The sequence below is a fragment of the Galeopterus variegatus genome, unplaced genomic scaffold, assembly GCF_000696425.1.
Source record: "Galeopterus variegatus unplaced genomic scaffold, G_variegatus-3.0.2 Scaffold1202, whole genome shotgun sequence".
NCBI lineage: Eukaryota > Metazoa > Chordata > Mammalia > Dermoptera > Cynocephalidae > Galeopterus > Galeopterus variegatus.
In genome coordinates, this window is record NW_007727313.1 from 155,825 (window position 1) to 179,237 (window position 23,413).

Sequence of the window (23,413 nt, forward strand, 5' to 3'; positions counted from 1 at the left end):
TTTTTTTTTTTTTTTTTTTTAAAAGATGACCGGTAAGGGGATCTTAACCCTTGACTTGGTGTTGTCATCACCACGCTCAGCCAGTGAGCGAACCGGCCATCCCTATATGGGATCCGAACCCGGGGCCTTGGTGTTATCAGCACCGCACTCTACCGAGTGAGCCACGGGCCGGCCCAATATACTAGTTTAATTTAACTCAACTTCATAAAGAAATCATTAAGCATATGGATGACTGAGATGAATAAAAAGATCCTAGATTTCAAGAATAGCATGTCAGAACCTTACTGTATGTGAAAAGGACCAGAAAAGTTAAGATACAGACCTGCTGTCCAATACAGTAACCACTAGCCACATGTGGCTACTGACAACTTGAAATATCACTAGTCGGACTAAAAACAGATCAAGTATTTCTGATAAAAATTTAGCACTTGAATAAAGATGTGCTGTAAAATACACTCTAAATTTTGAAGTCTTTGTACAAAAAAGAATGTAAACTCACTAATATTTTTTTACATGACATCAATTTTATATAGATTTCATGTTGAAATCGATAGTATATTGGCTATATTGGGTTAAATAAAATATAATTAAAAAATAATTTCACCTGTCTTTTTTACTTTTTTTAATGTGGCTACCAGAAAATTAAAAATTGTACATGTTGCTCACATTATACTTCTATTGGAAAGAGCTAACATAGACAGTTAAACTGCACTATGGCCAAAAGCCTACATGATGTTCTACTGCCACAGCACTTGGATCTATAGAAAAGATTCACTAATATTTAAATGCTTGTATATAAGTGATTTTACTCAGAAACCATTCTTCTCTGAAGAAATATAACTACTCCAATACCAGAAATAATAGCTGAAATTACCTTCTTGTCTTCCAATTCTTTTACTGAGTTGCTCTGCCCACTTGGAAGCTGCAACACACCTCCAGTACCAGCAGATAATAGTGGAGGTTGAACTTTGCTAAGGATCTTAGAGCAGAGCCTGAGTGAATCTGTGAGTTCAGACAAATGCAATGTCTGGAGATGGCTTGTTAGGGCAGAAATCATCCTGAGTAGCAACTGCGGTAAGTGTTCTGTCTGGATTTCAATATAAGTCTCCTGAAAATAAAAGTGAAATGAAAAGTTTAAATAATGTATAACCCAAAGGTTATACTATTTCATTTACTTATTAATCTATAAGAATAAGACAATAATTTTACTCATCTGTAATGTTTTATATGTATCATGCTCTTAACATTGCGTAGTCGTTTTATTGTTGATGACTTATAAAATTTCTATTCCCAAATTCTCAGTTTAAATGCTTCAAAGTGTATATTATAAAGTAACCCCAGTTTTATCTGCTACATTACTGAAATTATAATATAACAAAAGTGAACAGAATCAGTTAAAAACAAAACAGGCTGAATGTCATACCTGACACAGCACCCTCATACTTCTAGTAGGCTTCAAAATGAGAAAGCAAAGAATTGAGGAGAGAAAACATAAGAGGAAAAGATTTCCAACAGTCTTCATTTAATAAAAAGAATCATTAATAAATATGAATGCAGCATTTGACAACTATACGCTAAACAATTAGGATTTTATAGCATGCAATTATGAAGTATATTCCACATATTATACATATGCCACAGGACAAAACACTTGGAAGGAAAATTTTATGGAAAAATACTATACCAAAGGGGGGAAAATCTATTTAATTTTAAAGATGAAATTTATTTGAAGAGGAAGTTTGTCTCCAAAATGAAATATTTGAACTTTATTATTAGATTTCCTTGATTTTACCAAGGTGGTCTTACCAAAGAAACTATATCCAACAAAAAATCCACCAGTAAGCAGAAATTGGTCAGTTGTAACTCAGATGACTCACTACTGTCTCCAGGTCCAATCTGAAGTCTGGCGTGCAGTGTCCTCCTAAAAGGACAAAATTCAGTTTATCAAGTATACTATATACTTTCGGGTGGTATGAAAACATGTGACAACATCATTGTCTTTCTAATGAAGGCCAAGTCCACGCTGGGTCACACATGGTACTGTTCTTGTGATAACACATTCTCTTTCTCTAAGGACACTACTGTACCACTATGTGGAAAATTTTCAAAGCAAGATTCCAAGGCTTAACTTCTCCCTATAACTCTAATCCTACACTTCCAACTGTTCTGAATGGATTTCACTTTGGGGGATTTATTTCCCATTGCTCCCACTAGTTAAAATGGATTATTTGCAACTTGATTTCTAACCACTTGCCTTTGTTTATACCAATTTTTCTTCTTGGACTACCATCCTCCCCCAACCACATCCCCTCATATCCAGAATGCATCTATCCTTCAAGGTCTGAGATCAAATGTTACCTCTTCCAGGAAGCCTCTTCTGATCCAAGTAGTAGAGATCATTCCTCCAACAAACATTCACATTAAGTCATGTTAATCCTACATGACCATACTGCCTTACACTCAGAAGACACAAAGTAAGAATATGATGCATCCCTGACCAGCAAGAAATATAAGCATGTAGACAAATAAATGCAACAATGTGACAGAGTGGGAGGAATTGATTCTGATGGGAGATTTGAGGGAGTCAAGGAAGGCTACTGAAAGGTGGATATCCTCTGTATGTGACCTTACCACATGGGTAAGGGGGAAGAATATTTTAGAAAGAATACCACAAGCAAAGGCTCATCAGCATGAAAATTAATTTGTGTTCAGGGAATAATCCAGGTTAGTTAAAGAAGAATGGATGTATATGATGTTTGTGAATGTAGCAGTGAACATAGGAGGGTAGATGTGAGTGTTTGTGAACACAGAAGGGTGGATATGTGTTTGTGAATGTAGAAGGTGAAAACTCAGGGCTAGGTGGCAAAAAGACACTCATAACTCCTCTCCATTTCTACCACATTTTAATCTCTCTATTAAGGCATATGTAATTTTAAATTTAATACTACAAATACACATGTACGTGTCTTACTTGTTCTCTATAAAGTCTTTGAAGACGAGGACTGTCTATATGCCCAGCACATTGCTTTTAACTGGGTGTGCAACATCTGCTGAATGAGTAAGCAAACAACTTTCTAAATCATTAAAGGGCTTAATATATAGCAGCAACATATACATTTTTAAGACTTCTAATCCCAAAATTGTATATTCTTACATTTTGACTACATGCTCCTGAGCCTTGAAAGATTAATCTAGTTCTGAGAGGATTTGGTCTAGAATCCAGACAGAGATTCCATTCAGGTTCACTAGTATCCTAGGGTTTTCAGACCATTTTTTAGGCTTTATGTGCTAAGGTACAGAGGGATTTTACCATTTAACAGTGACAATATGGACCGGTTCTATGGCTTTAAGAACACAAGAATGACTAAAGAGTATTTTTTAAAAAAATCAAAGTGGGAATCCTTTTGGAAACGTGTGGTGAGGCAGCAGCCACAAATTTGCCAACTTGTATACAATAAAGAAAAATTGGATTACTATAGACTAAGAGAGAAAATCTTTCATCTGCGTTGTAAATGTATAAATGTATAACTCATCTCTAAACTCCTTTCCAATTCTAAGATCATATGATCAATGATTTTATATCCTAGAGTGACAAGGCAGAGTCAGATTATGGCTAGTAAATAATTGATAGTTGTCAGTAGCAGTAGAATGTATAAAAGAACATTCTTTTCATTAGGTTCAACTTAAAGAATCAAAGGATAAATTTGGAAGTTATTAAGTTAAAATGAATTAAAGAGTTTAACATACCTACAACATTCTTCAAACCAACGTGCAACGTAATCCCACATATAATAAGGCTCAAAGGAATTAAAGAGAAGGTTGGCAGTTTTAATCAGCTCTGCGGTTTTCTTATTTTCCCTTAATTTACTAAAAAAGAAAAGAAAAATGAAAACCAAAAAATACTAACATTTATTTTTTCAAACTTAAATTTGAGTGCAATATTATTAGAGCAGTACATATTCCTAAGTAGTTGCTAGAAAATGTGCTAGTAAGAATATTGCAAATAATTTGTATCTACTGCCACTCTCCAATTACTTTGTGTAGTTATTTTTTCAAATTTGAATTTTTATAATTCAAATGTATGACCAAGACCAGAAATTAGCCTTGCATAATTTCTGCAAAATAATAAAAGGAACAGGAAGTTCTTTTTAAACTATTTTGATTGTGAAACTATTAATTTGGTATCAAATTCTTTTGTTTCCCTTGGCATATATAAACTGAGTAGTGATTTGATTTTGACAGCCTTGATTCTGAAGAAATTTGTCTGTTCTCCTGTGCTGTTCAGGATTTTCTTAAGAAAAGTTAAGTTTATTTTGACTGGCTTCAATCAAACTTATTCTTAGCTTGAAAAACAACAACAACAGAAAGGACTAGTTCTGTAAAGAGCCATTATTACTGAAATTTCATCAGGTAAAAATAACTTTATTTCAGTTGGCAACCCTTTAGCCTATTACTTACCTATTTTCTCCTCCCATCCTTTCTAGCCATTGCAATTGTCTTTGTATAGCAAGATACTGTCAATACAACTAGTATGTTATTGCAGAAAATACTTAATATTCTGTGGAGCAATATAAATCCTCAGGCAGAGTACAGAGTGCAACGGAATACTATATCAGTCAATACTAACTTCTCTAATAAAAAATACAGGGGATTATATCAGAAATCAAAATCTGTCTTCAAGCACTTTATACATAATACATATATATAAAAACAAGTATGTATACAAATACATACACTAACTTCTCTAATAAAAAATACAGGGGATTATATCAGAAATCAAAATCTGTCTTCAAGCATTTTTATACATAATACATATATATAAAAACAAGTATGTATACAAATACATATTTATATATGTGTGTATGTTTTAGGAAAGCCCAGAGTATCTCCAAAGTGTCATCAAGAAGACACAAGTGAAATGCAAATTATGTAAGAAAACAAATTGTAGTCTTAGAAACTCTGTCATATTATACTGATAGATGATACTAAAAAATAAGTGGTCTACTCAAAGTGGAGAAGAAACAGACTTTGTCAGCATCTATCTGTCATTGACTTAGACAATGTTACGTGACTAGTCCAAGGCATTTTAAAAAAAAAAATGTATATATATATATATATATATATATATATACATACATACATACATACATACATACCTGAAAGAAGAAATAACCATAACTCGGGGGGAAAAATATGGTGACCTTTTAATTGACTTAACTTTGTGTTCAAGTCTTTTTCTCATCTATGATTTGGTCTCCTCAGTGTGTCAAGTCACCAAGAGGCACTACCCCATGCAAACAACCAGGTCTGGTTAACAAGATACAACTCCCATTATCTGACATGTGGCACTTAGTCTCTTTTGAGTTTGGTAAGTGCAAATAAATTCCCTAAAACCTATATCTTCACATTAACTGCTAAAGTTTAATTTTCTAAACTGGTAAGATTAAGAACTAACCCTTGAATACGGCAGTTCTATTGTCATGCTGTAAGTGCCTGTGTGAAAGATCAGAGCGGTTAATTATGATACTTCATGTTACCAAAATACAGTGATATTTTAAATCAATTTTACTCATCACAACACAAACTTCATAGAGTAAGATCACCACTTATTACTAACACTTCAAGTAATATTAAGAAAATACACAGAGTAGTGTCCACTTTATGAATATTAAATAAATGAGGGCATTTTTATGTCATGTTTCAGTTTCTGATAATCCACCTGCTTAACTGAGCATGATCCTTGCTGAAGGGAGGTTCCATCTGAAGATCCAATTCTGCTTTGCAATGAGAATATAATGTTCTAAATACTTCAATCAGGACATCTTCCAGAATTACAGGTCCTAAAATTAAGACACAAATTAAAGGCAGTAATTAATTAGCACTGGCAAGTCATGATTATCTGAAAATTGGCTCAATAAAAGGATGCTTTAAAACAAGTTTTTTTTTAAAGAATTTTTTTTTCAGAAGCTAAACTAAACTTCATATTTTGAGAGGCTAACTGTAAAATAGTTAAATAAATGAACAAATGTTTATTTAAGGAACAGGTTCATATAACAGACATTGGTTTTGGCAGTTAATAGCTCTGTCACCTCAGACAAGTTATTTCATTTCTGTGATTTTTAGTCTTCATTCATAATGAGACTAATAATACCAAACTTATAGGACTATTTTAAGGATTAAGAAAAATATTTGAAAGGTGAGTAGCACAGTTGTTAGAATATAATTAGTATTCAGTAAATGCTACTTGTATTACTACAGTTCATTAATTAATTCACATAATACTAAAATACATGACTAAATTTTATTGCTAAAACAAATGACATTTTATTTAAAAATTCCTGAGTTTCATCTATTATCATAGAATAGCTAATAAGCCCCTCAAAGCCACTGATATAAATCAAGTTATTTTTATATTTGAAATTTTTCATTTTTAACATTTGCTAAAATATCTGCATATAATTTGAAATTACATATTTTATGATTTCATTTTACTGATGTTTTTATGTTTTTCTTTAATTTCTGTCTCAGATGCCATAATTAACTTCCAAACAGGTCTAATATATAACAAATATACAATGAAGAAAGGGAAAACACACAAAACAAAGGGGGTGTGAAGAAGAAAGTTGAAGGGGATATTAAGTAAAATATTCTTGTTCAAGTCCTTGAATTCTGTGAACTATAAAACATGACAGATTACTGTTTCAATTTCAGTAACTTAATCAATATTAAGAGAAGCTTCAAAATGACTTTCCTGCTACATACATGTTACAGGGCAGATATACAACAACATACTGGTTGGATGCACACCTGTATCTTCTTAATTTTGCAGAGTGAACTTTAAGTATGAAATTGTTAAGAATTTGTATTTAAAGCCCACCTCAAAATATATCAATTTTCCTAATGACTGTCTTGTTTTTATTATGAAACAAAACAACATGTGACTTTATGCTCTAGGACAAAATATATTACCTAGCTCAGGTTTGTCCAGTAAACTGATTAAAATACGAAAAGGTTTTAGATCCTGCATTAAGGTGTTCTCTTCTCCAAATCCATTAACTTGTAAGATTCCCACCATTGCCTTTAAAAAAGAAAAGTATACTAGTCATTAAGTAAACAGAATCAAAGATATTTCTCTTAAGAAAAAAATATTTGTAAATGTAACCATATGTAATGGAGATTTACAACCCCTATTGCTTTTCTCAAGCCCTTTCCCTAATGTTGGCCTTATTCCTCTGCTAGGAAAAAAATGTTATATTCATCTGTCTTGAGAGAAGGAAAAAAACGCTTATATATTCTCTAGAAAAAAGTGAGAGTCAAAGAAAATCAAGAAAAAAACATATAGATGAGTCGTTTGCCCTAAAATTAAAAATATTTCTATTTAGGATCATCAACCCCAAACTATGCCACATCATCATGGCAGTATCTGCTATTATGCAATTATTTTCCCATTAGTGACTCAAAACTAACAATACTCTTATATTCTCATTCATTTGAAAATGCTTCAGATACCATGTATTTTCTCAGTTTATTATGAAATACATTGAATAAATATAATAGAAGTAAAATAATATGAAATAAACCTATGGATTATTTTAACATTTCCATTACAATAGGTTTCATGACACTTAAATTCCTGTCACAGCCCAAATCTCCCTGGGGTTTCATAGGAAGTAACATAGGTCCTGACCCATTTTTGGAAAAGCTACAAATTTTATGTGGCAGACAGGTGAGAAGCTGCAACTGTGTTTTAAAAAAGTCACGAAAATAATGAAGTAAGGAAAAATACCTCTGACCTTAACACAGGAGACTAGCTTATGATTATTTTATTGTAGTCATTCACTTGATACAGTCTTTCTTAGGAAGTCTCTGTGCCTTGACTCCACCCCTTCAACTGTGAATTCAATTAAAGCAGGACCTTGTCTTATACTTTTTCAGTAACTCTAGTGGCCAGTAAGTAACCAAAGAATAAGGAAAGCATTTATTACCTGGACCAACAATTCTTTTGAAAAGGTAGTGAAGTAGTAAGTAGCATGTTCTTCAGGATTACTGTGTCTTGTGCTTCTGGGTCCTATGATAGTACCGTTGTTATCAAAACCTCCATGGAAACAAATTGCAAAACGAATCAAAGTGGAATTCTCAAAACTGTTGTTCATTAAATACCAACAGCAAATATCTTAAGAACAGCACTAAACACTTACCAATTAGTAGCCCATTCAGTGTCAGCAAGAGAGATCATTTTAGATAGTTTAATAAAGGGAAACCAATTCAATACATGAGTATCATAGTATTCTTCCAGAATTATCCTGTTTTGTTTTTTTTCCCTCAATCTTACCAACAGTTAAATAACTGAAGACTAAGAACATTGAAGATGAGTTGTGTCCTCTCACTAGAGACAGCAAATAGTTGTGAAAATAGGCCAAACACTCACAAAAATTATGGAAGACCAAAATGTTCACAATGCTTTACTGCCTGAGTGGGAGACTGGTACCATGTTCGAGACAACAGCACTAGTCCTGATTCCTTTGATGACTTTGAAGTTTTGAAAATTATTTTGATTATTAACTTGTCCTTCTTTGTCTTCTAACATAGTATTACAACCTTTTAATTGTAACGGAAAAAACCCTTGTCAAGGGAACATGACCTTATGGATTCACACAGCCTCTTCAAAGAGGCTTCTGAAATTTCTTTATACAATACACAATTAACACTTTATATTTTTTATTGTCCATTTACGCAAAAACTTTCAGTTTTTTCATTTAGGACATACACCCAACCTGATAATACTTATATATGGCAAATCTCCCTTGATCTTTTCCCAGCTATAATCACACACAGTAAATACCTACCAAGAAGCCATGCATAAAGCCTTCGGTTCAGGGACATATCCCTCCTTAGTACTACATGAAGGGCTGCTGACAAGATCCTGATCATATCTGGTCGAGTGGCCTGAAAAAGTTAGGAATGTAGTTTTTACTTAATCACATATAGAAGCATATGACTTGTGTTCCTCCTTAAAAAAATAATGCCTTGCAATATGCTCAGATAATTAGGGTGTATAAGGTACTTTCATATAATATTATTTCATTTGATCTTTCAAACACAGGAATTATTACTTCCATTTTTATATTAGGAAACAAGAAGAAAACTAGGTCACATGGCTGTTTAGCTACATAGCTCAAACTATAACTGAATTATTTTAACTTCCAGTTTAAGATTGTTTATCCTACCCAATAATAGCAAAATCTGACACAAAAAACAAAAAATGGAGTAAGATGAAGCAGATACAAGAAAATTATATGGCGTCAGTCTTTCATATCTATAGTGCTGTCAACTGATTAATCTCCTTACAAGGACACTATCTTCATCATTTCCAAGTACTTCATTCCTTCATTTAAAATTTTTATCTTGGGGGTGGGTGTGAGAGAGTGGATAAAAATTTTTTATCCTATAGTATTTCAAACATATAGAAAATGATAGGAAAAAAAAATGAGCCCTTTTGCTCCAATCATCCAACTTCAACAAATCTTATTTTTTGTGGATAAAAATTTTTTATCCTATAGTATTTCAAACATATAGAAAATGATAGGAAAAAAAAAATGAGCCCTTTTGCTCCAATCATCCAACTTCAACAAATCTTATTTTTTAAAAATTTTGTTCCATATCTTTCTAAGATAATTAATTTTTTACTTTGCCTCTTTCCCAATAGCCTTAATTAGATGTTTAAAAAATGATTAAAAGAGATCTGGTTTCAGTTAAAAGAGGTAAAGTAGAAAAAAAAATAGAAAGGAAGGCAACTAATTAATTTGCTGTTAATTTTAACAATAATACTAGATATTCCCTTTAGAATAGAATCTTGGAATCTGAGAATTAAAAGGTAACTTGAAAATTGACAAATTTAACAACCACTCTATAAATAAAGGACCTAAACCTCATAGGACCTAAGTGTTTAAGCCAAATTGAAATGAGTAGAAGATCCATTGAAAGTGCAAGATACATGAGCAGATTTTAATGAAATAAATATGAAAAATTCATTGATATGGGTTTAGATACAATATCGCAACAAATATTTGAAAACCATGGCCTGTTAAGTTTTGGTGTCCTATCAAAGAAGAATATGCAATTTTAATAGCAAATGCTACTGAAATATTCCTCACTTTTTCAATTACAAATCAGTGTAAGATCAGATTTTCCTCATGTAGTTCAACCAAAAGAACAAATCACAATAGACTGACTGCAGAGCAGATATGAACATTCTGCTTTCTGCTATCAGGCCAGACACAAAAGAGATTGGCAAAAATGTAAAACAATGCTTACATATACTTTTTATGTTGAAAAATTGTTACCTTCATAAAATGTTATTTATGCTACTGTAATAACTTTCTTATTGTTATTTTAAATGAATTAGTAAATAGTTTAAAATTTGCCAATTTTAATTTCTAATATGATAAATATAGATAGACCTAACCTATATAAGCAAAATAATTTTAGGTTCCTCAATACTTTTAAACAGTATAACGGGGTCCTGCAACCAAAGTGTTTGACAATAACTGATCTAACTATTCAACATCAGATGTGTAGATTATAGATAGTGTCACAAAATCTTAAAAAGTACAAATGTCTCCCAGTGTTATTTTGAGAGAAAAACTACTCTTAAGAAAGCAAGAAGTAGGAAATATGGCTTAAAGAATACAAAATCTCAAGGGCCGGCCCGTGGCTCACTCGGGAGAGTGCGGTGCTGATAACACCAAGGCCACGGGTTCGGATCCTATATAGGGATGGCCGGTTGGCTCACTGGCTGAGAGTGTGGTGCTGACAACACCAAGCCAAGGGTTGAGATCTTCTTACCGGTCATCTTTAAAAAAAAAGGATACAAAATCTCAGTTAGAAGGGAGGAATTAAGTTCAAGAGACCTGTTGTACAACATGTAAGTGTTTCAGTGGAGAAAATAAGTATGTGAGGTAATGAATATGTTAGCTCAAATTAGCTATTAGACAATGTATACACATTTTTTTATGTATGTCACCTCCATCCTTATTTATTTATTACAAATATTCATGAGATACAAAGTTGATTGTCCCCCCTCCTGCCCTGATGTGATGGCCAGATTCATACTGGGGGCATACCCATTACCAGAAATTACTTGTGTACTCTTTGTCCCCTTCCCAATTATCCCCCAACTTCATTCCTTCTCTCCCTCCCCCCTCCACTCCAATTTGTAGCCCTAGTAATGTTCCCTCTCTCTGTTGGATCAGGGCACTGCTGTGGTCTTTCTTTCCTGCCTTCCTTTCTCTCTTAGCTCCCACATATAAGTGAGCACATGGCAGTATTTATCTATGGAATACTACTCTGCCATAAAAAAGAATGAAATACTCCCATTTGCAACAACATGGATGAACCTGGAGAGAAACTTATGTTGAGTGAAACAAGCAACGCACAGAGAGATAAATACTGCATGCATACACATTTCAAAACATGCTGTATACGATAAAATATATACAATTTTAATTTCTCAATTTAAAAATTAATTAAAAGGCAAGAAATCACTTCTTACTACTTACATCACCACATATTTCTAATATGTAAAAAAATTCTATTGTAATATCACTAGAGATTGGGGTCAGCTTTCTATGAAATAAGTAACAGAAGTCTAGAAGTCCATCCACTGCTGAAGTTTGTAACAGCAATCATGCTTTTGGAATAAGGTAACGAAGTCTGTTAAGTCATGGTTACAATCAACACTTGCTGAGGGTCTATTATATGCAAGACATGGAAACAGGGAAAGTGGGAAAGATGACTATGGCAGGATCCTTATTATCAGGTAAACTAATAATTTTGTGAATTAATGGAGAGGAGTATTAGAATCAGAAGAGTACTAGGATTGGGTTGTACTTTTAAAAAACATTATTGTCTTCATAATACAAATTATAGAAGGCAAGGTTTGAGAAAATCTTGGCTGGTAGGAATACAGAAAAGGTAAAATAAAGTATTGAAGGAAGTCAGGCTGAAAAAAGGTTAATAAACACTTATCTAGTGAGATTACAAATTAAGTTCCTCTCAGTTTGAGTTTCCTATTACTTAATTCCTCAGATCTTGTTGAGGCACCTAGCAACTGAGGGACTAATAATGTTATTGAATGTTTGGAAGAAAGCAGTGGGAAAGTTCAAGAGCAAAGGTCAATAAACTTTTTTTGATAAAGAGCCAGACAGTACATATTTTATAGGCTTTTGGACCACATAAATTTCTTTAGCATAGTCTTCTTTTTTTTATTTTATAATGCTTTAAAAAAGTAAAAATCATTCTTAAAACCTTGGGGGCTGTTTGCCATCCCTATACTAGAACACCGGTAGGTTTAGTCTATGTTGAAATGTCCCAGGGTTTCTGTGAAAATCCAGAGGGCATAATAAAAGCCCCTGGCTTAAGGGTGAAAGTCTCAAAATAGAAACTAGGGTGGTTTGTGTCCCAGTTAGTGACAGTATAGGCTACGAAGTATAAAATTCTTCAATTATTAATAATTCAATTTTAAATTGAATAAAGTAATAAAGAAAAATTTGGATAAAGCAATAGAGTAATAAAGAAAAAATTGAAGAGTAATAAAGAAAAATGGGCCAATCATAATGAAAATTCACCACAGTTATCTACTAATCACAGTTCTTATGAAAACCCCAAATAATAGTTTTTTTTCTGCTAATTCCTTTTTAGAAATAAACTTACATTCCCAAGGTAGAAATTCAATGTATCATATTACTTTTGTTAGGTATATAGTTCCACCATTCTGAATGTTTATGTACTGATGCTCTAAATCACTCTTCTTCAAAGTTTAGAACTCAAAGGAATTTAGATCATAGTCTTTGAAAATGAGGACAGTCATTAAATTAAGTTCTAGCAATGAAACACTTCCCTCGTGATTTGTCAAGTTATTTGCTCTTATTTGTATTAAAAGTACGAGAGAATGTCATAGTGACTAAATATTGGCTCTGAAATAAGAGACATCTTTGCTAACGGTCTGGCATACATCCCCAAATCACCAAAGTGAGATAAGGTAACATCAGGACAGACAGATGACGGCTGAGTAGAAAGCCTGGATCTGAGTCTTTGTTTACTCAGTTAACAATGAGTGCCTCTTGCTTTTTATAGGTTGGAACTTTTTTCAAAGATATGAAATAATCTACTTTAATTATATTCTTACCAAATCAGTGAAGCTTTTTTCTTCAAATTTTTCACAAATTGCACTCCTTAAAAAGGAACTTGTTTTCTATACACATACTGATTTATGAAGCAAAAGAATCCAAACACATGCCTTTAAAAAATAATTACACATTAAAAAACTATGATCATCCATGAATGCCTTATATTAATATCAGCATTAATGTTTTACCTGACTCATGTGGAATGGAAAACAGAAGAGTATGAGATCCAGTGTGCTCCTCTGTACAAGTACACTTGAGTCCTGCACCGAAGTACTCACTGCTTCTACCTGAAATAAGAGAGCCTTTAACAACTACTGTCTAAGACGATGGGAGATTTTTGCCATGAAAATGTAACAACTCTTCACTTTCTCTAATAAATAAAAGTATGCTTCTGAGAATCTTATAATCAAATGTATTTACATTATTTTGAATAGGTAAATATATCGTGATGGTTTAAAAATTAAGGAGTACCAAAATTAAGTATACAGCAAAAAGCTTCTCTTCCATCAGTCTCCCAATCACTGAATTTCCCTTTTGCAGGCAACCAGTACTATCAGTGAATAGTTTTTGCAAATACAAGCACATAAACATACACATGCATACATCCCCTATTTCATAGATGAGCTCTAATTTATTTAACCAGGCTCCTAATGATGGACATTTCTACTGTTTCTAAACATTTACTATTGTAAATAATGCTGCAATATGCTTATGTAATATAAAAATACACCTGTAGGATAAATCCTTCAAGGTAGAATGGCCAGGTTTCAGAGTATGTGCTGTTGCAACTTATATAGTGTAATTCTTTCTATTAGGGCTATATTATTTTATATTCTTACCAGCTATGTGTGACAATTTCTTTTTCTACACATGCTAACGAATACATTTTTTATTTTTGCCAATCTGATATATAAAAACTTGTTTGATGTGGTTTAAAATTTTATTTCTAATATTATAAATAATGTTAAACATCCTATCATGTCTGAATTATTCTTTATTTTTTTGGTGGCTGGCCAGTATGGGGATCCAAACCATAGACCTCAGTGTGGCTAACACCATGCTCTAGCCAACTGAGTTAACCAGCCAGCCCTCATGTTTAAATTATTTTTATTTCCCTTAATTATTTGTTCAAATCCATTTTCTATATAATTGTTAATATTTATTTATTTATTTATATCTTTGAACATCAGGAAGACTAGTTCTTTGTGAGGTGCTATAGATATTTTTCCAAGTTTGTCATTTGCTTTTTAAAGAAAAAAAAAAAGATTTATTTAAAACTTTCATTAAGTCATTAAAAAGAAATGTAACCATAATATTTAAAAATTTGCATTCAAATAGTATAGCTATTTTGACCACATCAGGCTCGGCTAGAAGTCCAATGCGCTATCCATTGCGCCACAGAGCCGGCTTAGTATAGCTATTTTGGAATACATGTGGCAGTTTCTTATCAACTTAAACATACCTCAGAAGAAAATATAGGAGTAAATCTCTGGGACTTTGGATTAGACAATGGTTTCTTAGATATAACACCAAAAGTACAAGCAGCAAAAGACAAAAAATAGATGAATTGGACTTGACCAAAATTCAAACATTTTTACTTCAAAGGATACATTGAGAAACGGAGAAGATAATCCACAGAATGGGGAACATATTTTCAAGTCATATATATGATAAGGGTTTAATATCCAGAAAATATAAAGAACTCAACAAAAGAAAAATAACCCAATTTAAAACATGGGCAAAGGATTTCAATAGATGTTTATCCAAAGAAGATATACAAATGGTCAGTAACCACAAGATGCTCAACATCATTAGTCATTAGGGAAATGCAAATCAAAACCACAATGAGATAGTACTTTACATCTACTGGGATGGCTCTAATAAAAAAAACAATATAAGAGTTGACAAGGATTTGAAGAAATTGAAACCCTCACTTATTGCTCATGGTAATGAAAACTGGTGCAGACACTTTGGAAAACAGCTTGCCAGTTCTTCAAAAAGTAAACAGAGTCATGATAAGACCCTGCAATCCCACTACTAGGTATATACCCAAAAGAAATGAAAACATATGTCCATACAAAAACTTGTACATGAATGTTCAGTAGAGATTCTTCATAACAGCCCAAAATATCAAGCAACCCAAATGTCTATCAACTGATGATGGATTAATAAAATGTGGTATATCCATACAATGCATTCTTATTCACCCATAATAAGGACTAAGGAACAAATGCTACAACATGGATGGATCTTGAAAACATTATGGTAAATGAAAGAAGCCATTCACAAAAGACCACATATTGTATGATTCCATTTATATGAAATGTTGAGAATAGGCAAATCCATAGAAACAGAAAGAAGATTAATGTGGCTCAGGGCAAGAGTGAGATGGAAAGGGGTGTGATGAAAATGCTCTGGAATTAGACAGTGTTGATAGCTGCACAACTTTATGAATATACTAAAAACCACTAAATTATACAATTTAAGAGAGTAAATTTTATGGTTTGTGAAATATATCTCTAAGCTGTTATAAAAGAAAAGTTAAGTATACATTTATCATACAACTCAGCAATCCTATTCCTAGGTATATTCACAAGAAATTAAAACATATGTCTACACAAACATCTGTAAGCAAATGTTTATGGCAGCTTTATTAATAATTGCATAAAATGGGAAACTCAAGTGTCCATTAACTGGTGAAAGGATAAACAAACTGTGGTACATTCATACAATAGAATACTATGTAGCAATATAAAGAAACAACTATTGGTACACACAAAAAAGCATGGATGAATCTCAAATATGTTATGTAAAGTGAAAGGAACCAGACTTAAAGGCTACATACAATATGTTTTCATTTATATAACATTCTGAAAAAAGCAAAACTACAGCAGCAGAAAACAGACCAGTGTTTGCAAAGGCCTGGGAGTATAGAGGAAGAGGAGTGACTACAAAGGGGCACAAACTTTTTGTGAGAGATGTAAATATTCTGTATCTTTGACTGTAGTAGTGGTTACATGACTGTATGTACTGGTCAAAATTCATACAATTGTACTTATAAAAAAATTGTACATTTATACTCTAATAAATCTAACCAAAAATCTACATAAAAATATCTATCATATCATAATCATATGGAGAAACAGTAAAGAATGATTAAATTAAAAAAAAATTTTAGGGCCGACCCCGTGGCACACTCAGGAGAGTGCGGTGCTGGGAGCGCAGCGACGCTCCCGCCGTGGGTTCGGATCCTATATAGGAATGGCCGGTGCGCTCACTGGCTGAGCGCGGTGTGGGCGACACCACACCAAGGGTTGCGATCCCCTTACCGGTCATGAAAAGGACAAAAAAAAAAAATTTTTTTTTAAAACTTTTCAAAATGACCATTCAGCATCTCTTTATTTTGTACCCCTTGATCATTTTAATATAGCACTCTATAGAGATAAAAGGTTTCCTTCTTTTTCTTTTATTTTAAAATTTAATTGTACATATTTGTGGGGTACAGTGTATTGCTTCAGTACATGCATATAATGTACAATGATTCACTTAGGGTGGATAATATATCTATCCTCTGAACATTTACTTCTTTCTTTGTGATGATTATGGTCAAGATCCTCTTTTCCAGGTACTTAAAAATATACAATATAATATTACTAGTCCTAATTAGCCTAGAATACCAGAATTTGTTCTTCCTATCTACCTTTAACTTTGTACCTGTTAATCTACCTGTCCTTCTCTCTTTCGTCCCCCTTCCCTTCTAGTCCTCTGGTTACCATTATTCTACTCTCTAGTTCTAGGAGAACCACTTTTTCTTTTTTTTTAAGATTCCTTCCTTGGGTTCTTCATCTTGAAATTAAAAAGAAAAGTGTAAGTAAGCAACCAATGTGACTTTTTTCCTATTACCTTTTACTGTCTCCTAGTACCACATCTCTTCACACAAATCCCATACAGAATCTGGCTATATCACTTTGTCTAAAATCCTTCTTTCTTACAAAGAAAGCTATGACCAAAGAGAATGTCCACTTTGGAATAATATAACAAATGTGGCTATGTTAAAAGTTGTCTGATCAGTCAGCAAAATGGCAAAAATAAAGACTATTAATTTGCTTGAATAACAGATAGTGGAGATAACAGATATAAATAACAACTCCTTTTTCATAAAAATAAAAAAGAATTTTAAAAACAATAATTATTGATTATTTTGGCCTTTAGTTTTCTTTGTTGAAAAATGTAAGCTCCATGAAAACAGAAACTTTGTTCATGGAATGGTCCTCAATAACAGTCTAGAATAGTCCCTGGCTCTAAAGAAATATTTGTGAAATGAGCAGCCATATTTTTAGACCTACCATTAACTCAATATCACTGCCAATTATATAAAGTTGGTCTTCCATAGAAAGCTTCCTGTTCAAATGGGCGAGAACATACGTGATTCCAGGTAAACGCACAGCAGGACTGGTGAGAAGACTACCCCAAAGGGCACTGTAGAATGCTGATTGGTCCACTGCAGCAGCAACCTTTTCCAGCAATGTGTTTGTTCTGAGGTACAAGATAAAGTGGTTGAAGAAGGGAAACATTTAGTTTCACATTTTAAAAAATAAATCATTACTCTCTTCCAAACAATGAATTAAAGCATCCATGCTGTAGTCACACACTCTGCCTTGGAAACAAGCGTGATAGACTGGAACAAGACTATACTTTAGAGTCAGAGAACTAGATTTAGGTCCTGGCTCCACCACTTACAGGATGTGTACTTTGGCTAAGTCACTTAATCTTTCATGAGTTTAGTCTCCTCATCTATAAAATGAACCCCACAACCACGAGACCTGTCTGCCTTACCGTGTTGTTAAACTACTTTAAGTAGTAAAATACCATACACATTTCAGTTATATAACAGTACCCTATTATATATAATATAATAGTAATCCTATAGTTGAATACATCTTCTGTTGACTTTCTACAAAATCTTAAAGGACATTTCCAAATGTTTCTTTTTGAAATCACACATTATATAGTTCACAACAACTTACTGAATTAGATCAATAACAAGGATAGAAAATCAAGGATGCATTACTGCTTTATTAAAGGCTACATTTAGAATTTTGTTTTTAACATAAGATAAACAAGATAAGAATGCAATACAAAAACGTCTATTGTACTGTAGTATAGAAGATTCAGAATCAAGAGAATTGATGAATTCTACTGTTTACTTGCTATATGATATACTAATAACACTGTAATCTCTTCTGGACTCCATTTATGCATTGAAAGAATAACACATTTACAAACCCTTTTATAGAACTTGTGTGGAATAACTAGCAAGACATAATAAGGTAAATCATGGGAGTACCACAATCATAAAGATTATTCAATTTCTATGTTGTTTTTAACTGTAACTAGTAGAGTTATAAGTGGTATTGATTCCATTCTTTCCTCAAGAGAATCAACAATTCAAAACAAAACTGATTTATAATCTAAATAAAATAATCTGATATGACATTTCTAAATTGTAAGCAAATAAGTAAAGTTAAATTAATAAAAACAAATGATAAACTTGCAGGACAAAATTATTTTTTTCAACATAGTTCATAAGAGTATTGCGTTATTTTCAGGATTAAATTCTTACAGCATTATGGGAGCAACTGAAATACAATAGAGTAGCTGGTAAATGTACTTGCATAAATTACCTAAATTTAAACCAAGTCTACTCATAAGTAAGTTTGGCATTTTCTATTTTTGCCACCTCAACCATTTCTTTTTTTGATAAAAATATCAGTAATGAGATATTAAAGATGCTTAATGCCATCATGCTACTGTCTACAACTATTAACTCCCCATGAAATAATAATACACTTTAAAACAGATCAAATTATTTTCTTTGAAAAGTTAAAATATCAAGAGTATCATGTCAACAGCTAATAAAACAGTACTTGGTGCTAGGCAGTTTACTCTTCAGAAATTTAAAAACCATTGGCACATGGACAAATTTTCCATTATTTTCGTTAATCTAAATGTCCTATATATTGTTTTATTATTTTAAATAAATAATTTTATTTACGTCACAATTTTTTGAGTGACATATATGTGCTAAACACTTAGTCCAGTGACTAAAAATGAAATAACACAATGCTTGTTTTACAGATGAGGAAACTGAGTAAAATTCAAAAACATTAAAAAAGCTTTCCTAAGCTCACATGGAGCCTGTAGAAGATGGATGTGAACCCAGTCCATCCACCTCCCAAGTGTGTGCTCCTACCACTAGCTATATTTTCAGTATGATACACAGACTAGATACACTATAATAATTCTTTATTGCTATACAAATATTCAGGTGATATATTGATATGTATAGAATAATTAACTTTTGTGATACTAAAACATACTTGGTCTATGAATGCTTGCTGATAAATTCATGACTTTGATTAGGTAGCTGCACCAAACACCATCTTACCTCTCATAGTACTCTGACCCTTCTTCTAAGCCAGGAAGAATACCAGTTAGCAATCCTTGTAGACCAGGCTTCAGTGTTTTACCCAAAGGCAGGTAATATATCTCATATAAACTGAGCAATGTTGGTTTCACAGACATAGCAGCATTTGCAAGAAGAGGAAATAATCCAGAACTGTTTTAAAAAATAAAAGTGGGGAGGAGGGAAGCAAAATAACTACAAAATATTAATTCATTTTCAATTATATGTTTTTTGGGATGCTCAAGGCATTATGCTTGTTGACCTTCTGGAGGGCCAAAGAATAACACCTGTTCATTATGAGAGTGTTTTCAGAAAGTTAGCCAAAGCTACAGCATAAAAATGCCCAGGAAAGCCTCACCAGAGAGTCCTTCTCCACCAGGACACTGCCACTGCTTATTGCTCTCATCAAACAAAGGGAAATGATGGGAAATCATCAGGCATCTTCTTTACAGTCCTGATTTGGCTCTTTCTGACTTCTTTTTGTTTCCTAATCTTAAAAAAAATCTTTAAAGGGCACACATTTTTATTTTCATCATTTTAATAATGTAAAAAAGACTGCATTGATATGGCTGAATTCCCAGTACCCCCAGGTCTTTAGGAAAAGACTAAATGTCTGGTATCAAGGCTTACAAAAGTGTACTGAACTTGATGGAGCTTATGTTGTGCAATAAAGTTTTTTTTTTTTTAATTTTTATCTTTTAATTACATTTTTCTATGAACATTTTTAATGTTTCCATGAACATTTTTTAACACAGACACCATAGACTAGATCAGTAAAAAGTTGGTTTTAACAGGACTAACAAAATTGATAAATCCCTTAAAAGTCTGATCAAAGTGAAAAAAAGGAATGGCTAATATCAAGAGTAAAAAGAGTAGACATCACTATAGAGTCTGCATATTATGAAGAGAACAGTAGATTATGAACAACTTTAGGCTGATATGTATGAAAATTTAGATGAAATGGGCAAATTTCAAGGACAAAAACTTAATAAAACTGATAAAAGAAACAGATAATTTGAATAGTCCCATATCTACTAGAGAAATTAAATCTGAATTACAAATCTCTCACAAAGATAAACTCCAGATGAAATCTTTCAAATATTTAATCATACTAATGTTGTGAGAACTCTTCCAGAGAATAGAAAAGGAAATAATTCCAAACTCATTTTATGAAGTCAGCATACACTTGACACCAAAATCAGATTAAAATGTAAAATCACAGCCACTCTCTAGTGACAAAGATGCAAAACAACTAAAAAATAAAAATAAATCAAGTTACATAAAAGAGGATTCTAAATCATGAGCAAACTGGATATATTCCATGAATGAAAGGTTTATTAAACCTTCAAAAATATTAAACACTTTCTACCTGACATGGGGAGCAAGACAAAGATACTCATGTCACCACTTCTCCTCAATCTTGTATTATAGGCCCTAATCAATGTATAAGGCAAGAAAAAGATATAAAATTGTTAAACTTGGAAAAAAGAAATACAACCATCATTATTCGTGGTTGGCATAATTGTATATGTCAAAATTACAAAAGAATTCAAAAACTATTAGAAAGAACAAGTGAACTGGTTAAAGTTTCTGGATACAAGATCAATACAGAGAAAGCACTGTATTTCTACTTTCTAGCAACAATATATCAGGCAAAGATTCCTTAAACAAGAAACAAAAAGGACTACCCATGAAAGAAAAAGGTGATTAAGTTATACTTCATTAAAATTAAGAACTTTCTTCAAAAGACGGCATAGAGAACTTTGGTTCTGAAAAATGAGGATACAAACACAGAGAGGTGAAGAAAATGGCCCAAGATCATAGAGCTTGTTTGACTCCACTGCCTTTATTCTTAACCACTATAAGACAGAACTCTCAGTGACAGATATGGGAGGTGGGATGATGGGAGGAGGAGTGGGCAAGATATCAAGTGTAACTCTCTGATTTCAGGCTTGTGTAAATGGATAGATGGTGGTAACATTTACTGAGCTTCAGTATACTGCAGAAAGGCCAGGTTTAGAGCAGAAGAGGATGAGTTTAGTTTCGAACAGGCTGAACTTTAGTTGCTTTTAAAGATCCACACAGATATATCAAGTAAACCAGGAGTGCAAAGTGGAAGACAGCACTGAAGATATCAAATTGGGAGTCAGCGCATGAAAGATAAAATAGTGGTTACCAGGGGCAGGAGGAAATAGGGAGATGTAGCTCAAACGGTACAAAGCAGAAGATCTGAAGGATGAACAAGTCTAGAGATCTAATGTACAAGATGAGGATTATAATTAATAATATTGTAATATATTCAGAATTTTACAAAATGAGATTTTAGCTGCTCTTGTCTCAAAAAAATGTGAGATGGTAGATATGTTAATTTGCTTCACTATAGTTACTATTTTACTATCTTTAAGTATCTTATAACATCATGGTATATACCTTAAATATTTACAATAAAAATTTAAAAAAAAAAAATCGTGGGCATGAATAAGCTCACCCAAGTAGAGACTATAAAGTGAACAAAATGGGGACAGGAATAAGCAAACCCTAAGGAACTCCATATGGAGAGTTCAGACAAAGAAAGTCTGGTAAAGGAGACTGAGAAAGACTAATGAAACAAGAATGTGGTATCATGGAAGCCAACGGATAAGACTGTTTTAAGTAGATAATGGTCAACAATATTGAAAGTTGCCGAGAGATCAAGGTGTCTTATTTTTTCTCAGGCTAGTTTTCAAACTTACACAGATAGAATGTACTATAGTCTCAACATTTTTGAATAAAAACTCTTCAAAAATGACATTTAAGAATAAAAAATACTTACCTTAAGGAATGTACAGTTTTTTTCTGAATCACTTAACTCGAATATTTAAGATCAATATCTGAAAATTTTCAATCATTAAGGAATTTTCAAATTTTTAGTTTTTAGTGCAGAAAACATAAACTAGTTTAGCAATACACTTTATTTATATTATATGTTAATAGATAGCAAAATTAATCTTACCTATATAAAAAAAGATCTTTGGCAAGTCGCTTAGGTCCAATGATTTTGAAGATAATTTCATATGTTTCAAGTGCCTTCCGATGAACTCCACCTGGTAATGCTGGATGTAGACACTGAGCTAGGCGTTTGCCTATGGTCAGCTTTTTGGGTACTACCTGGTACTTTGCATTATTTTGTAAAACCTTGAAAAAAGCATTTTAATGCAGTTGAGAAAAACAAAAATGTTACACTTCATTTTACTTCCATTTTCTAGCACAGCACTATCAAAAATTATCATTATAGGTCTTTGTTTTTGCCAGTTACAGCTATCAATACCTATCGTATTTAAAATTAAAACTGAGGAAATTAAAAATATTTATTCATTTGTTTAAAAAATAAACCCATTACATGTTAACAGGAATAACATTTTTAATGAAAAACAGTATTTTCCAAAATAAATTTATTAAGAAGAGAGGCATTGTTTTGGATTTTTGCAAATCTCTAATACCTGATATAAGAGAAGATAGCTGGAATGTCATATGAGTCAGCCTTCAATCTATTTTTGACATGTTGTTTGTTTGAAATACATGAAGAAAATCTGACCTCACCATAGATATTTAGTTGGAAGAGGGACAACCACTGCTCTATACCTCATATTATAGCAAGGAATTCTAATGCCTATAAGAAAATCTACATGAGATTATAATTGCCTATTTGTTTTTATGAAGTTAATTTCCCAATGGACAAAACATATTTTGCTTTATTTATTCAACCATAACATTTCTTTAG

At 32.6% G+C, this 23,413-nt stretch overlaps 1 protein-coding gene across 3 annotated transcripts in view; it reads right to left on the reverse strand.

Moving 5' to 3' along the window:
• DOPEY1 (dopey family member 1) overlaps nucleotides 1–23,413 on the reverse strand; it is a 77,234-nt gene that overhangs the window by 49,274 nt on the left and 4,547 nt on the right. Inside the window, exons 2-13 of one of the 3 annotated variants that reach the window (XM_008575515.1) lie at nucleotides 22,646–22,827; nucleotides 19,636–19,806; nucleotides 17,534–17,723; nucleotides 13,376–13,474; nucleotides 8,847–8,946; nucleotides 7,986–8,095; nucleotides 6,970–7,078; nucleotides 5,720–5,840; nucleotides 3,748–3,867; nucleotides 1,807–1,921; nucleotides 1,424–1,453; nucleotides 875–1,108 (exon numbers count right to left, since the gene is read on the reverse strand). In XM_008575515.1, the coding sequence (XP_008573737.1) occupies nucleotides 875–1,108; nucleotides 1,424–1,453; nucleotides 1,807–1,921; nucleotides 3,748–3,867; nucleotides 5,720–5,840; nucleotides 6,970–7,078; nucleotides 7,986–8,095; nucleotides 8,847–8,946; nucleotides 13,376–13,474; nucleotides 17,534–17,723; nucleotides 19,636–19,806; nucleotides 22,646–22,827 (1,581 nt within the window). Of the gene's footprint in view, nucleotides 1–874; nucleotides 1,109–1,423; nucleotides 1,454–1,806; nucleotides 1,922–3,747; nucleotides 3,868–5,719; nucleotides 5,841–6,969; nucleotides 7,079–7,985; nucleotides 8,096–8,846; nucleotides 8,947–13,375; nucleotides 13,475–17,533; nucleotides 17,724–19,635; nucleotides 19,807–22,645; nucleotides 22,828–23,413 lie in introns of those variants that run through there. The other 2 variants (XM_008575514.1, XR_550678.1) reach the window with 2 other exon arrangements.